At 37.7% G+C, this 14,087-nt stretch overlaps 1 protein-coding gene across 4 annotated transcripts in view; it reads left to right on the top strand.

Annotated features, from left to right (window-relative positions):
- Positions 1-14,087, top strand: part of LOC136829337 (serine/threonine-protein kinase SIK2-like) — a 151,456-nt gene that overhangs the window by 123,623 nt on the left and 13,746 nt on the right. For all 4 annotated transcript variants that reach the window (XM_067087743.1, XM_067087741.1, XM_067087744.1 and 1 more), the window contains one exon: positions 13,327-13,541. In XM_067087743.1, coding sequence (XP_066943844.1) covers positions 13,327-13,541 — 215 coding nt within the window. The remainder of the gene's footprint in view (positions 1-13,326; positions 13,542-14,087) is intronic.

The raw sequence follows: 14,087 nt of genomic DNA on the forward strand, positions 1-14,087 counted from the left end.
TGAAATCATTGTATTTTATACGTCTGTGCACAGTCTATATTGGGGCAGAATCGCTGATATTTATATACATACGCGTTGTGGTCGATTACACATTACGCTCCACTCCCTTGCGTTACGTCGTTTGTCTTTATCATTTCTTCAGTAATGAATTTGTGGGTGTTGGGAACAGAATGAAAATAAAACTCTGAGGTAAAGTAATAAAACTTGCTGCTGGTCATAATGTGGGCGAGGGTGATCCAGACAGGTAGACGGCCGGCCGGAGTAAATGAGAGGAAGGTAGTTGGTAAAAGCGTGACAAAAATCTTGTTTTTTATTGAAGGGTGCGGCAAGAAAAGAATCATGTCTCAGGAGTTGTTTTCCTAAAGAACAGGAAATATGCAGAACATTACTTGGGACTTAATTTTAATTCTTCCGGTACGTTCTATATGTGAAAATTGCCGGATTACGAGGGTGGTGTCTGTCTAATATTAATATACTCTGTATATGTATATGCATATATATATATATATATATATTTGTATATATATATATATATATATATATATCTTTGCCGTGTATCATCATTGACAAATGCACATCAGATACGTCATTTCATCAGAAAAAGAAAGGGTAGGTATAAATGTGTATCGAAATTGAATTGTGAAGCCCATTTTTACGGCAGTTGAATAGGTGTTTACTGCTATAAATTCCCGCCGTTACCGGCATTTTCTAACACATCATATTTATGGTGGCAGCAGAGCCAGTGCTTTGTCAGACAGGCTCATAGTCAAAGTTTTGGGGGTCTTGTTATTTCTGCGGTTTTCTTGACCTACACGATCAAGTAAGGCATATTGCAGAAAAGTTCATTTGTTTGTCACAGCGTTTCTTGAGATAGGAATGGCGTGTCTAAAGGAAATTAATTCATTTTTTGCCGTCCAGTGTAATTTCATTAGACTGTCTTCTAGAGATTTTTTCTTATGCTGGATATTTCTGGAATTCAAATTTACGCAATGACGTATCAAAATTTCTTTTGGATGTATTCTGTTGTTTACTGGTATTCCTTTCCTGAATGAATTTGTGTATACATTATTGTTTAATAATTATATCCCACCTGCTTGTGTTGCTGACATGGTTAAATCTGTATCATTGACTCATTATTTTCAAGTAACTTCAAGCATGGTTGTGAAAAAGCCAATTTTTGGAAAGCCAGAAGATCGTATCTTGAATAAGGAATGTAGGTGAAGAATTTTTAAAATGAGGATTAGATTTTTTAAATGATGATTGAGATATGAAAATAATGAATTTGACTGACACATTAAAAGATCATTGTGGGTCATTCATATAAATTCATTTAACTACTTTTGAGAGAGAAGAACGGGCAAGGGTATGCTATGCTAACAAGCGGTAAATTATTACAAAGATCAAGTGTAAGTCATAAGCCTGATATCTCCACAAGTAAAATTACGGGGAACAAGTGAGTAGGACAAAACTTCGAAGTCCAAGTTTCTTGCCGGGTAGTGTGTGTGGGGGCTCAATAGAACAAAAGAAGAATGTGTTAATTCTCTACATTTGTCAGTATCGCTTCTCAGAAATGATAACTTGATAAGCCATACAGCGTGAAATTGTGAATATACAGACTGTCCTTTGCGAAATTCCGCAGAATTAGAATTGGTTATAAGTTGTTTACGTCAGAAGATATTGTTCTCTTACTAAGAAAGGCCAATTTTGACTAGTTTTGATGTTGTGTCATTTCAGAGTTTGCAGTTGATTACTTTTATAATTCTCTACCCTCTGTGCATTGTGTCTTGGTTAACTGTAGGTATATCCTATCTCTTAGAGAATGCCATTCATGATTAAGCTATAAATTAGTTGCAAGTAAAGCGACTCCAGCCATTTATCAGTTATTCAAACGAGAGAGCTACTGCAGCTTGTTTTAAAGCTGATCGTGGGAAACATGATTTGTACTCAGCATGTGTAGTAACTTCAGGTTGGCCTTAAAGATGTACTTGTAATGATGTCTCCTTAAAATATGATTCAGTCCGTCACTGACAGTTGTGGGACGTTTTGAGGCTCTTTATTCATCTTGCCTGAAGAGTCATAATGGTGTTCCAGGTAGATGTATGAAGTCCCTCCCCCGGAGTTGGCTTCCACTGAAAGAAAAGTGATTTGATGTTGAGCGTGGTACGTAAAGTCTATTCGTGGTACGCAAAGTACAGTATAATGAAAAATGGTAGTCACGACTTACATTTTTTTTTTTAGAAAGGATTTGCATCCTCGCAGACTTGATGCATTCGTGCTAGAGTTGGGAGATTTTGGACGTCTGGAACTTCAGCAGAAGCACCGACTATCCAGAAATTTTCCAGTTTTGGTTGTTGGCGCACAATCGTACAACACTGGAGTTGAGGCTTCTTTGTTATCTCTCGGTTTTCTCCAGCAAGAGAGACTTTTTCCATGAGCGGGGAGAATCATCCGCTAGTATTTCTATTTCATATATGTGTGTGTATGTACATGTGCTTCGGGAGTGCTTGCGTTTTTGCAGCTATGATTTGAAATCATTGATTGTTTACTTGTTATACCGTGGTGGAAGTACTGCTTGCAATGTGCAGTCGCGCTGCGTCCGTTTTCACGTACTATTTATCTGAAATTCGTCGGGTCACATCCACAGACTTTTAAGTAACACCTTCGCAATATGCAGGTTCGTCTGTTATATCACCAATCCTGTTAGACCACATTTCTTACGTCCAGAGTTAGAGTACGCGCTAATAGTAACACTGATTTACCCATATGCATATTCGGGCCTCTGGATCTCTGAGTCTCATCTATGATGCTCTGTGCCGAGAGTTCTTTTTCATCCTTCGAAATTTTCTGACATTGCGGATGTTCACCACATCTTTCTTTGTTTCTTTCGTCAGCTGCTCACTATTGCCACTGGTTTCATCTGTGCTTTCATAGATTTAGTGACTTTCATTGTAAATAAACTGATAAACTGCATTGTGTATCATAGATTTAGTGAATTTCATTGTAAATAAACTGCATTGGGTACCGCATCGAGTTGTAAACAATTGGGACAGTATGAGGCTCTCGTTTTTTCATGTTTTTAGTGAAATTAAAACATTGTTCGACACCTAACTCCTATTCTTGGTCGTCATGAGCATTTATTCTGTAATTTTGATCTTTCAGTACTTTGGATTACACAAACTTCTTGTATCTCGGGACTTGCGGTCACTTTTTTCCCGTTACTTCCACTGTTGCCTCTCCACACGTTAAAGAGGACTTGATGCGTATATCCCTTCCTCCGTTAAAGTTTCCTGCTAACAGTTGGACAGAGCAAGTACATAAGCCATTTGTATCTCCTGGAGCAAATGCTGCCTCCTCTTTGTTAACTTGGAATTGCTATACTATAATCATTAAGGAAGAAGAATAATGAAGAAGTCTGGTATTTTGGTCTCGCCTCCTACCTTAAAAATTATTGTTCCTCGTCAGCAACAGCAACTCTCTTCTTCTCCCCAATTCCAATTGATGAGCATCTTGCTCTCCTTTTAAAAAGGTCGCATTCTTCGACTTTAATTTATCAGCTAATTCTTATCTGTTCCTTAGTGCATTTACGAATGAACTGTATCTTGAGCCTTGTGATATTTTTTACTAATTTTGAAATCCAGCACTCTAATCTCTTGGAAATATGAACTTTTTCAGCTTGTCTCAAAAGGTGGCCACTCAGTTTGGTGAATTTTTTTCTCCCTCCACTGCAAAAGCTTGGAATTCTCTTCTGTCTCCCATTTTCCATGACTTTCAAGAGGTGGGTAAGCCCCCAGGATTTCCGTCATTTTTTTTATGGCAAGAAGTAGAAAAGAGTATGGAACTGCCTTTCATGTCAGTCTTTCCAGACAGACCTAATCTTCCTATACCGGTGCTACTGACATCGGTTTACCCTAAATATTATCATCCGTCCTATTCCACTCGGAGCAAGGCAGACGTTTCCCACATGCTGTCCAACTCTTGTAGAGTTTAACTGGCTATCAGGACACGAACGCGCCCTCTGATTAGTCGGTAGGACGGGCTTTCAGCAACACTGAGTTGAGGATCTTATCGTTTAATATAAACCTTTTCCAGGGTATGCTTGCATTTACTAACGCATGGGCACATACACACACATCCTAACTATGTAGTTTCATTTTACCTTAAAAACGACCATTTTTACTTGGATATAAAAGTGGACTCCCGCTAAGGGAAGCTTGCAAGTCCATTATTGTATAAAGTTTAGCGCTGAAAATAGAGTAACAAAGCAGGAATTATTAAACATTTCTAAAGCATTTGTGTTACCAGAAATATTGCTGATAATTGTTAAAAGCAAGGTAGAATCGAAATAAATTCAAAATATAACTTACACAAGTTTTGTAAGCGGAAGATGTTTCATATTTGGGGTAAAGAGGAATTAACTAAAAAGTGTATTTTATGTGTTTTAATGACATGAAATAAAAATAAAATCGCAGTATTTTTCCCTCTCCTTTTGAGACGAGTGACATTTACTCTATTATTGGCCACTGATCTCTTTAATGAAATGACGAGTATGACTTGACGTTTATGAGAGAGAGAGAGAGAGAGAGAGAGAGAGAGAGAGAGAGAGAGAGAGAGAGAGAGAGAGGAAAACGTTCATGCACAAAGAGACCCTTTTCAGAATAGAACAGACTGTGCCACAAAAGCGTCAGAGAGGCACTCTTAATTGATTTAGGTTAGATTTTTTCTATTTTAGCTATTGTATCTCAGCAGAGTTATATCAGGTGGGGTATGCAAATACTCTCAAGGCTACAGTTTTGTTTCGTGAGAGCTAAAAAGGGAAGCAGAAGAATGGTGTTTCCCCATAATCCTTACTTTCACAGGAAAATAGTACCAGTCAGTGCTGGATGTCGCATCATGAATTCTAATTTTAGACGTTTATCAGTACTTGGTTATAATATTTTTATCGGTAGAATTATTTAATCTCTTATTTACTAAACTTTCACCTTCAGAATGGAAAACAATCAGCTCTTCATAGTGAAATAAACCAGTATACTGGATGATGGAGATTAGGTTGCGGGGGTGTCCCGTGCCCAAACTAAATATGTCTTCAACAGGAATATGGCTCTCCTGTCCGGTCCTTTGAAACGGAATCTGAAGAAATGTGAAAGGGTTTCGCTGTAAAAGTCTGCCTTTTCAATCTTTTGTGATCTTATTCTTTTAGGAGACACCTTATGTATACTAAGGCTTTAGAATATAAACCTTCATCGACCGTCTAAAGCCATTAGTTTTGTCCCGTTATTGCCCATTTATTACCTCTTAGTTTTCATAGTTTATCTTTTACCTTTTCATCTTCATGACCATATAAGATTGAGCTATGTCTGTCTACCCAGAAGCACATTACGTAGAGTAGTAATCTATCAAGAGAATATAGATGAAGTGCTGATGATATTTTGATAAGTGTCGGTGCTGACGGCTATAGTAAGTACCAAGATCTAGAAAAGTACTGTACGACTATTCAGTGAAGCGTCGCGATTAATTATTTACCTTAGCTATGTAATGTATAGTGGTGGAGTTCAATTGCTTGTTCTGGAAAAGGTTTTAGTGATATTTGTTTATTAATTTGATTTTTTATACTTATGGTGTTTGTATGTAGGCATGTTTTATTTAAAAAAATGTATATACAGTGTATTATACAGTATATTAAATTATATATATATAAATATTATATATATATATATATATATATATATATATATATATATATATATATATATATATATATATATATATATATATATAGTACATACTGTATATACAGTATATATAATGTATATATAATAAGGAGCCATACAGATGCACTTCATATTTTCGTGAAGTTTAAACACGTTCAACACTAAAAGTCAAAGGAAAATTTAAAGCTGAATTCTGTAGTGATCTTTACTTATATTTAGCCTTTATAATGCCATTAGTGTCACCGTATTCTGTCCAAGGTACATAAGTCATACCAGCTTTGGATTTTGAATTTACAAATAGAAAGTAAATTCATCAGGATTTCCATTTGTAATTATCTTATGAAATGATCATTACTATTATTTCTATTGAAAGATGATGTTTACAAAGGTTTTGGAATACAAAAATATTTTGCGTTTGGTTTGTGCCATAACATATATTCTTATTAATTACTTTTATTTTTATTTTTTATTTATTTATTTATATATTATTTATTTATTTTTTGGTCATTTAAAGACCGGTAGGAGCATGACTGCATAAAAGTCCAGGTCAGACACTAAAATGATGCTAAAGGATTTGACCCCGTAATTGATAAAGAGATTCGCTGCCTGACAAGAAACATGTGAATTGATTCTGGAAATACAGAAAAATCAGGAAATTCGCCATTCTGGAACTGAATGCGATGGAAGAGGGATCAAAGGGAATACGTGATTATGTATTTTGATCTTTTTTTTTCATAGCCGCCCTTTCAACCTGGTTATCCAACACCGAGCTTCAGATCTCATCGCTGTCATGTTCTTAGGAATGGGATTTTGTTCCCTGCTCGTTTTAGCAAACTTGCTTTTTGTTGATTTTATTGTTCGGATTACATTATTTAATTGTGTTTTGCCCTTATATACGTTTGCATCATCCTTTAACCAGAGTTCGACTCTCCTACCGGCTAATGAAGAATTAGATGAATTTATTTCTGGTGATGGAAATTCATTTCTCGTCATAATGTGGTTCGGATCCCACAGTAAGCTGTAGGTCCCGTTGCTAGGTAACCAGTTGGTTCTTAGCCACGTAAAATAAATCTAATCCTTCGGGCCAGCCCTAGGAGAGCTGTTAATCAGCTCGGTGGTCTGGTTAAACTAAGATATACTTAACTTTTAACCAGAGAGTTTTAGGTAAACTGAAAAAATATATAAACTGTGGGGCTCAACGATTCTTATACGTGAAGAGTCTTAACAGCAATTCTAAAATTAAATAGAGATATATAAATAAAATAAAAATTATATTTAAAAATAGTAGAGAACAGAGGAGACTGATTCTTCCTTCTTCCTGTAAATTATCGTCTCTCGCTCTCTCTGTCTTTCTCTGTCTTTCTGCTACTAGGGTCATATATGTATCTAGCAACGTTTACGCATGTGATATGCTCGCATGTGGGCGGCCGAGTGTAAATGAGAGAGAGAGAGAGAGAGAGAGAGAGAGAGAGAGAGAGAGAGAGAGAGAGAGAGAGCGAGCATGAAGGGCCAGCAGTATGAATAATGCTCTCTCTATTGTGTTATACGGATATAAAGTTCTGCTTTATTCCTGTCTGCTGAATCACTTATATATTTTCTTTTATTCTTGTGCTTGCGCTAGTTTGACGAACCGTCACCTTTGTTCATTTAGATGCTAGAAGTGATTAACGCTGTTTGTCTGTGGCTGAAGATATTTTGATCTGAGTTCATGATACATTCGTGTGCCTCTGATCTACAGTTTTGTGTTGGAAAGTATCTATTGTAGTCCCCCAAAGCACAGCTCTCTCTCTCTCTCTCTCTCTCTCTCTCTCTCTCTCTCTCTCTCTGCTAAATTTCGGTACGAGTTGGCTTTCTGTCTCTCTTCTGTGCTGATATTTATGGATACATTTGACATTATCTCACTCATTCTTCTACTTCTTCTTCTTCTTCTTCTTCTTCTTCTTCTTCTTCTTCTTCTTCTTCTTCTTCTTCTTCTTCTTCTTCTTCTTCTTCTTCTCCTCCATTTTCCTAAAATTTGGAAATACACCCCAAGAATACATTAGACTTCGTCTTTCTCTGCAGAAATTTCGGATCCTTTAGCCTCCTGTGTCAGGACCTTCCTTTGTAAACATGAAATCCATCGATGAAGGTTTTAAGCAGCGTGAATGCGGCTCTCCTTTCATCAGGATGCCTCGCGTGGTTTGTCTGTCTCTTTCCCCGCAACTGTGACCATTCGTCTTACCTTCCTGAAGCACTTTAGTCTCGGCACGAATCAGAATTTAAAATGAAAGTTGATGGAGAAAAGAACGGGGGATGGGGAGAGGGTGGGGCCGAGGGGAAAATGGATTAAAGAAAAGAAAGAAAGGAGTAGCGAGCAGAAGAAGGAGGAGGAGGAGGAGGTAGAAGTGAAGGAAAGGCAGATTACGATTACCTGCGTATCCCCGCCACTTCTCCCTTCCCCATCCCTTCCCCTCTCCTCCTTTCCTGCTCTCCGTTGGCATGCCCCCTTCCATTCCCCTTCTACTCCAGCACCAATAAGTGACGAACCCCCCCCCATATCCCCTCCCATGTTTCCCTCACGTTCCATGACGTCAGCACCGCCCACAGGTGGCTGAGTTCGCTTTGCCTGTACGACTTCCCTCCTACTCGACACTTTTTATACACCATCTCTCTCCATCTCTCTCTCTCTCTCTCTCTCTCTCTCTCTCTTAATTCAAATGAGTCTTATCATCGCATGCATGTGCGATAAATCAAAAAAGAGGTTTCGTATCAGTGCATGAAATACTTTTATAGAGATATTTCTGGATCGTGAACAAGCCCTGGGAATGTGTAGAAGAATAATAATTGTGTTTTGTATTTATTAGCATGATACCCTTAAGTTATATGATCTTTAACTTCCAGAAGTGTGGGTGTAATTGTGTCAGGATATATTAACTGTCTAACATTTTGATTTTCATTAAAATGATATAATGAATCGTTTTGTTCGCGAGGGCAGCTGCTGAATTGCGTTCTATATGGAACTGATGATTTTAAGTAATTGTGTTTATCTTTCTTCTCCGGTCTGACTTGTTCCGTAACAGGGAATGTTGTTGAAGTCGTTCATTCATAGGGGTTAGAATCAACTGGAAAGTTTCTAACCAAGTTTGTCATACATAGAAGTTAGAACAGATTGAAAAGTGCTTTTGATTCAGGTCGATCGTTCATAGGATTAAGATAAGGTTTCCCAGACTGCTTAAGTTGAAGGGAAAGAGTTTGAAATAAAGTTTCTAACGTTTATGTTCATTGGTTAACATCCTTTATCTCCAGAGAAGGCTGTGCTAAGTGCTTCAAAGCGGTACACATCCACTACGAAGTCGTTCGTCAAAAAGCGCTATTTTCGACAGTCGAGTTATTTTAGGAGCTGAAACGAAACCTACTTTAGGAATTTTTATTAATAGCTGTTTAAGTATGAGAATATTCAACTCTTGTTGAGGTGCCTATGTTCATTATTATTAGTATGTTATTATACAACTTCACTTTGCTGTTCTCTTTCTCCCGTAATATCCTTAGTTGGTCCGTAGGAGTTGTAACACATTGACGTCATCTCAGTAAAGCCGTCTTAAATTCATTTAACGATATTTTCTGATTTACGGAGTAATCTGATGAATGGAGAGAGAGAGAGAGAGAGAGAGAGAGAGAGAGAGCGCGCAAGGTGCTCGGGGAATAATGTCTGCCTCACATGACTTCATTATAAATTCTTATACAAGGTCCAAATGACGTCGGTGTCCTGCAAAATTCTATGGAGTGGAAATGGTTTGAGAAACGCCACCTCTTTAATTTCCCAAACGACAGTTTTATGTTCTGTTGCTCTCCTTTCAAATCCTTTGCACCGAGAACGGTGGACACTCCGTAATCCTATCACATAGGCCAGTCTAAATGTCATCGCTGTAGAGCGGAATCCACGGCACTGAGAGTCGGTAATCCTTGCGGAATGACATGATTGCCGTACATAATCCCAAGGAGTTAACTTCACACTATGCCACATCTCATGAAACAGGGGCTAAGTAGCAGTTCACCCATGCGAATTCCTGCGCATAGGATTAAGAGTACAATGTGGCATTATCATAAATAGATAGGTGCTTCTATTGAACCTCTGCCCTTCAGAATCCTACGTAAATAGTGTAGAGTGACCGATGTCGGTACATTGATGTCCTGTTGTGGGAACCTGAGTAATACTTTTTAAGGTTTATATTTCAGGAATTACGATGATAACCACTGCAACGTACAGCTATAATTAAATGCATATTAGTGAATTGTGCGCTGTAAAAATCAAAATATCTTTCTACTCTTATGTAGTGGTGCACAATGTAATGTATGAATAAAACCCAATATTTGTGTGTAGGTAATGACCACACATAATGACTATACTATATGTACATTCACTTATAAATGACAATTGTAAGTAAGTACGTTTGCACAGATCTTCCCGATTTTATGTGACTTCTGTAGATGGGTTTTTATGTACCCCTAATGTTGGCTGCGTAGACCAAAGATAATTATTTGGCGGGGGGTGGGCGGGCGGCGGTAAAACGAGTGTGTGTATAACTGAGTTCTTGAAGCTTTTCTGGGATATCATCACATGGCTGCTCTTCATACTGAAGACGAGAAGAGTTTAACAGAAATGTAACTTTATTATGCATAAAACATTTTTTCCAAGTGAATTAAGGTTAGATGACAGATAATCATGAATCGCATATGTCTATGATTCCTATAAAGTTTCCATAAAGGTAAATGTATTAGCATAAACGTAGTGAGAAACTGTATATTTTTAGTTACAGATTCATTCGTGCTAATGGAAGATGAAACTATTTGGATTTCCTTAGCTCGGTTATGATATTCTTAATTATCGTGATTGAAGTCCATGACGTCTGGTTTCCTTATGGAAGCACCCAAATGGCACAATGCCAAAAATATATTATGACTGACAGCATGTTATTGGACGAGCTCGAGTAAATAGTGAAATAGCAAATAAGAGTAGGAGTTCGAGTAGATAACATTTTTCCATGAATCGGAAATAAATTTAACAGTCAGTTATGTGTTGCTGTTCGAATAACGAATGTTCTAATCAGATTGTCATAATTTGTGTAACTTACCTGGTCTGTAATACAAACAATGGCCCAGAATATATGCAGTTCTTGAGATGTCGAGGATAGTGATCTTACCTCTTGTGAGGCTTCTGTAAGGGTCGTTTTTCCTTTTGTATCTGGGGTGGGTATTATTTTGAACATTATTTCATCGCTCTGTATTTTTTTAAACATATTTGCACCTGTAACGTTGGAAAATCGTTGGTACTTGTCTTAGCACAAATGAAAGGGCGTGTTTCAATTACACATACCTATATATTAAACTTACAGTAACCTTATCACAGATGATATACGAAACCGGGATTATTAGATATTTATATGCATCTTATTTATGTACATCACACATACCAGTTTCGTATTTCAAGCAAATACCTCCTTAAGTGTTACTTGTTACTCTTGCTGGAGTACTGTCATGATGAATTATTGGCCGCTGTAGGTATTACAGATTCATTGCTTGGAGAAACTGACACTAAGAAGGCACTCAGATATCTTCTTGTGGTCAAATAAGGCATCAAAGTGAGAAAACGGACACATGATGTTTACTTTGTGGAGGAAAACGTCTGATATGCTTGGCGAGGGTATGTAGTGACAAGCTTTAGAATACTTGCAAGGTAAAAAGATTCCTGTAAATGACAGTCGACGATATCAATCCTATAACCTTGGAACAATGAAATGTCACTGCAAACATAAAATATGAGGGAGAAAATGCTGGAATTAGTGTGGCTAATCAGGTTTAGTTGATCGAGAAGGATCAAGCACGGTGAGCTTGGAAAACAAGTCACTCTCACATGTAATCCCCTTGTTTGAAGTAATGTCTGAATTTGTTATAAGACCAGATTTCCTGTGCAACTTTAAGCTCTTGTTACCATGACATACCACCTGTGTGCAGTCTGCAGTGATTGAAATAGATCTTAACGACCACATACTGACAGAATTCTGAAGATGATTATACTATGCAGTCTGCATTTTGTTTCGTGGAGATTAATTTTTTTATTATTTTCTTTTGCAAACTATTATTGCTAACTAACATCACAATATTTTAAACTGCAGGTATTTTAAACTTTGGTTTTGTGTGAACAGCTACAAATAACACAGTTAACATAGAAACGTTAATTTTTCCCCCAAAGGATGAGGCGAGAAAAGAGTTCTTGACACTCTTATGTCTTGTGCGCTTTCCGCTTGACTACATATTTACAGTAGTTTGGGTCTGCGTCTATGCCCTTTTCCCATGATTTACGAGAACTTCCTCCTAGTCAGAATTATGTCTTTGAGATCTCATTCCTCGTTCGTAATATGATCTTTCCTCACCTTTACACCATTACACCTTTAGGAAACCTTCATTTTCTTTGTCTGTGCAGATGTCCCGTACTCATAAATCTTTGATACGTTCATTAATGGGATATTTACTTGTGCCAGTAGTCTAGTAACATCGTCCGCTTAATTTTGGCTGCTGCTACTCTTCATCTCACCACCCTCAGATACCTGCCTCACAGTCAAGGTACCATAAATGTTGTACCTTTACAAAGATCTCCCTTCCTGTAACATGGTACTCCATTTCCCTCTCTTCTCATCTGCACCTCGCGCGGTATACTCTAGGCATTACTGAAGGTTATTTGCAACGTCCCTTCGGTCCGTAGCTGCAACCCATTTTATTCCTTTGTGCCTCTGTTGAAATTCCCTTTCATTTCTTTTACTGTACCTCCGATCATATTCTCTCTCTTCCCTCTTACTTTCCACCACTCCTAACAGTTGTTTCATAGTGCAGTTGCGAGGTTTCCCTCTGTTAGGCCTTTAAAACCATTTTACTCTCAGTTTCCCTTTCAGCACTGAATGACCTTATAGTCCCCAGCGCTTACCTTCTGCCTGAATTTTATAATATGTTCCCATATTTCAGAAATTGAAAATCTCAAACTCCATGTAAATTTTGCAATTCTGGGCATCCCTTGTGACACCGTCTGTTATATTCGGTACATATTACTGTCCATCCCCATACCTTTCCGACAATGTCCACTTACATGTCTCTACTTTTTCCTGTGCTTTCTTTTCACTTGCACTTCATTATTGTTAAATTTTTGCTGTTAATAACACGACACCTTTACATGGTAACTCCCAAGCGGCTCCCTCTCTGCACTCCTTTGCAGCCTCTTCCATTATTGTCATAAACAGCAAAGGGTGGTTAATCCTTGACTGAAAATATTCATCTCATATTCTTTCGATTCACCTGGCACTGTCTTCTTTCTGTCTCAAGTTATGATCTAGTAAGATCACTAGGCCAGTGAGTCTTCCTGGTACCTCCTATCTTCCCAGTTACCTTCTCAAGATACATATATATGTGGTATAATCTCTTCTTGGCATGGGACTTTTCTTACAGTTGTTCAGCCACGTGGATGCATTCTATATGCATTGCCTTCCATGATATGTGATTATAGAAAACGCAAAACACTTGTTTCCCTATTAACTACAGACAGCTGCAAGTACAAGTTTTTGTGTCTAACGTGGTTTTCTTTGCTTTACAGACTGCGAACAGCTAGTGAGAAAAATGCTTGTCCTTGACCCAACGAAAAGGTACACAGTAGAGCAGATAAAACGACATCGGTGGATGCAGGCCGAAGAACCTCCAAGAGTAGCCTTCGACCCACCAACTGTCAGGGCAGAGCGAACTACTGATCCTAATGACCAGGTTCTCAGGGTCATGCAAGAATTAGGCATAGATGTAGCACGAACTAGAGAGGTAAAATATTGTCGTTCTTTAGAACCTTTTTCTCATTTGGTGTTCGTTATCTTTAAAGCCGGATATTTTTTGCTGTAAAACTGTTCTGTTATGTGTTAAACACCAAGTGGTTTTTGCTAGAGGTAAACCATTTAATGTGAAGTAGATTGTTTTATTGATATAGAGATTCATGTGGATTTTCAAGCCCACAGTGCCATGCATTATGTAAAAATGGTTATTCGAAGTTTTTAGATAGGCAGTACTGAACAAAGATAGGAAATCCCTATATTTTTGTATTTTACTTATTGCATAAAGTGCATTGCAAAAGACCCGAGACTATAAAATTCTAGATAATTACCAAATGTTTGAATACATAAACTTTGGGACAATAAACAGTTTAGATTGGAGAAAACCTTTACAGAATTTAGCGGAAGCTAGTAGTTTTTAGCTACTGCGTCCATGTTCTTAAGAGCTAACTTCGCCTACTAAGATAACGTCATTCCTTTACTTAGTCTGTGAGTTGGTTGTGACAGGGCTTGGCTTCAGTTAAAAAAAAAACATCCTCAA

Source organism: Macrobrachium rosenbergii, chromosome 44, assembly GCF_040412425.1.
Source record: "Macrobrachium rosenbergii isolate ZJJX-2024 chromosome 44, ASM4041242v1, whole genome shotgun sequence".
NCBI classification, from domain to species: Eukaryota; Metazoa; Arthropoda; class Malacostraca; order Decapoda; family Palaemonidae; genus Macrobrachium; species Macrobrachium rosenbergii.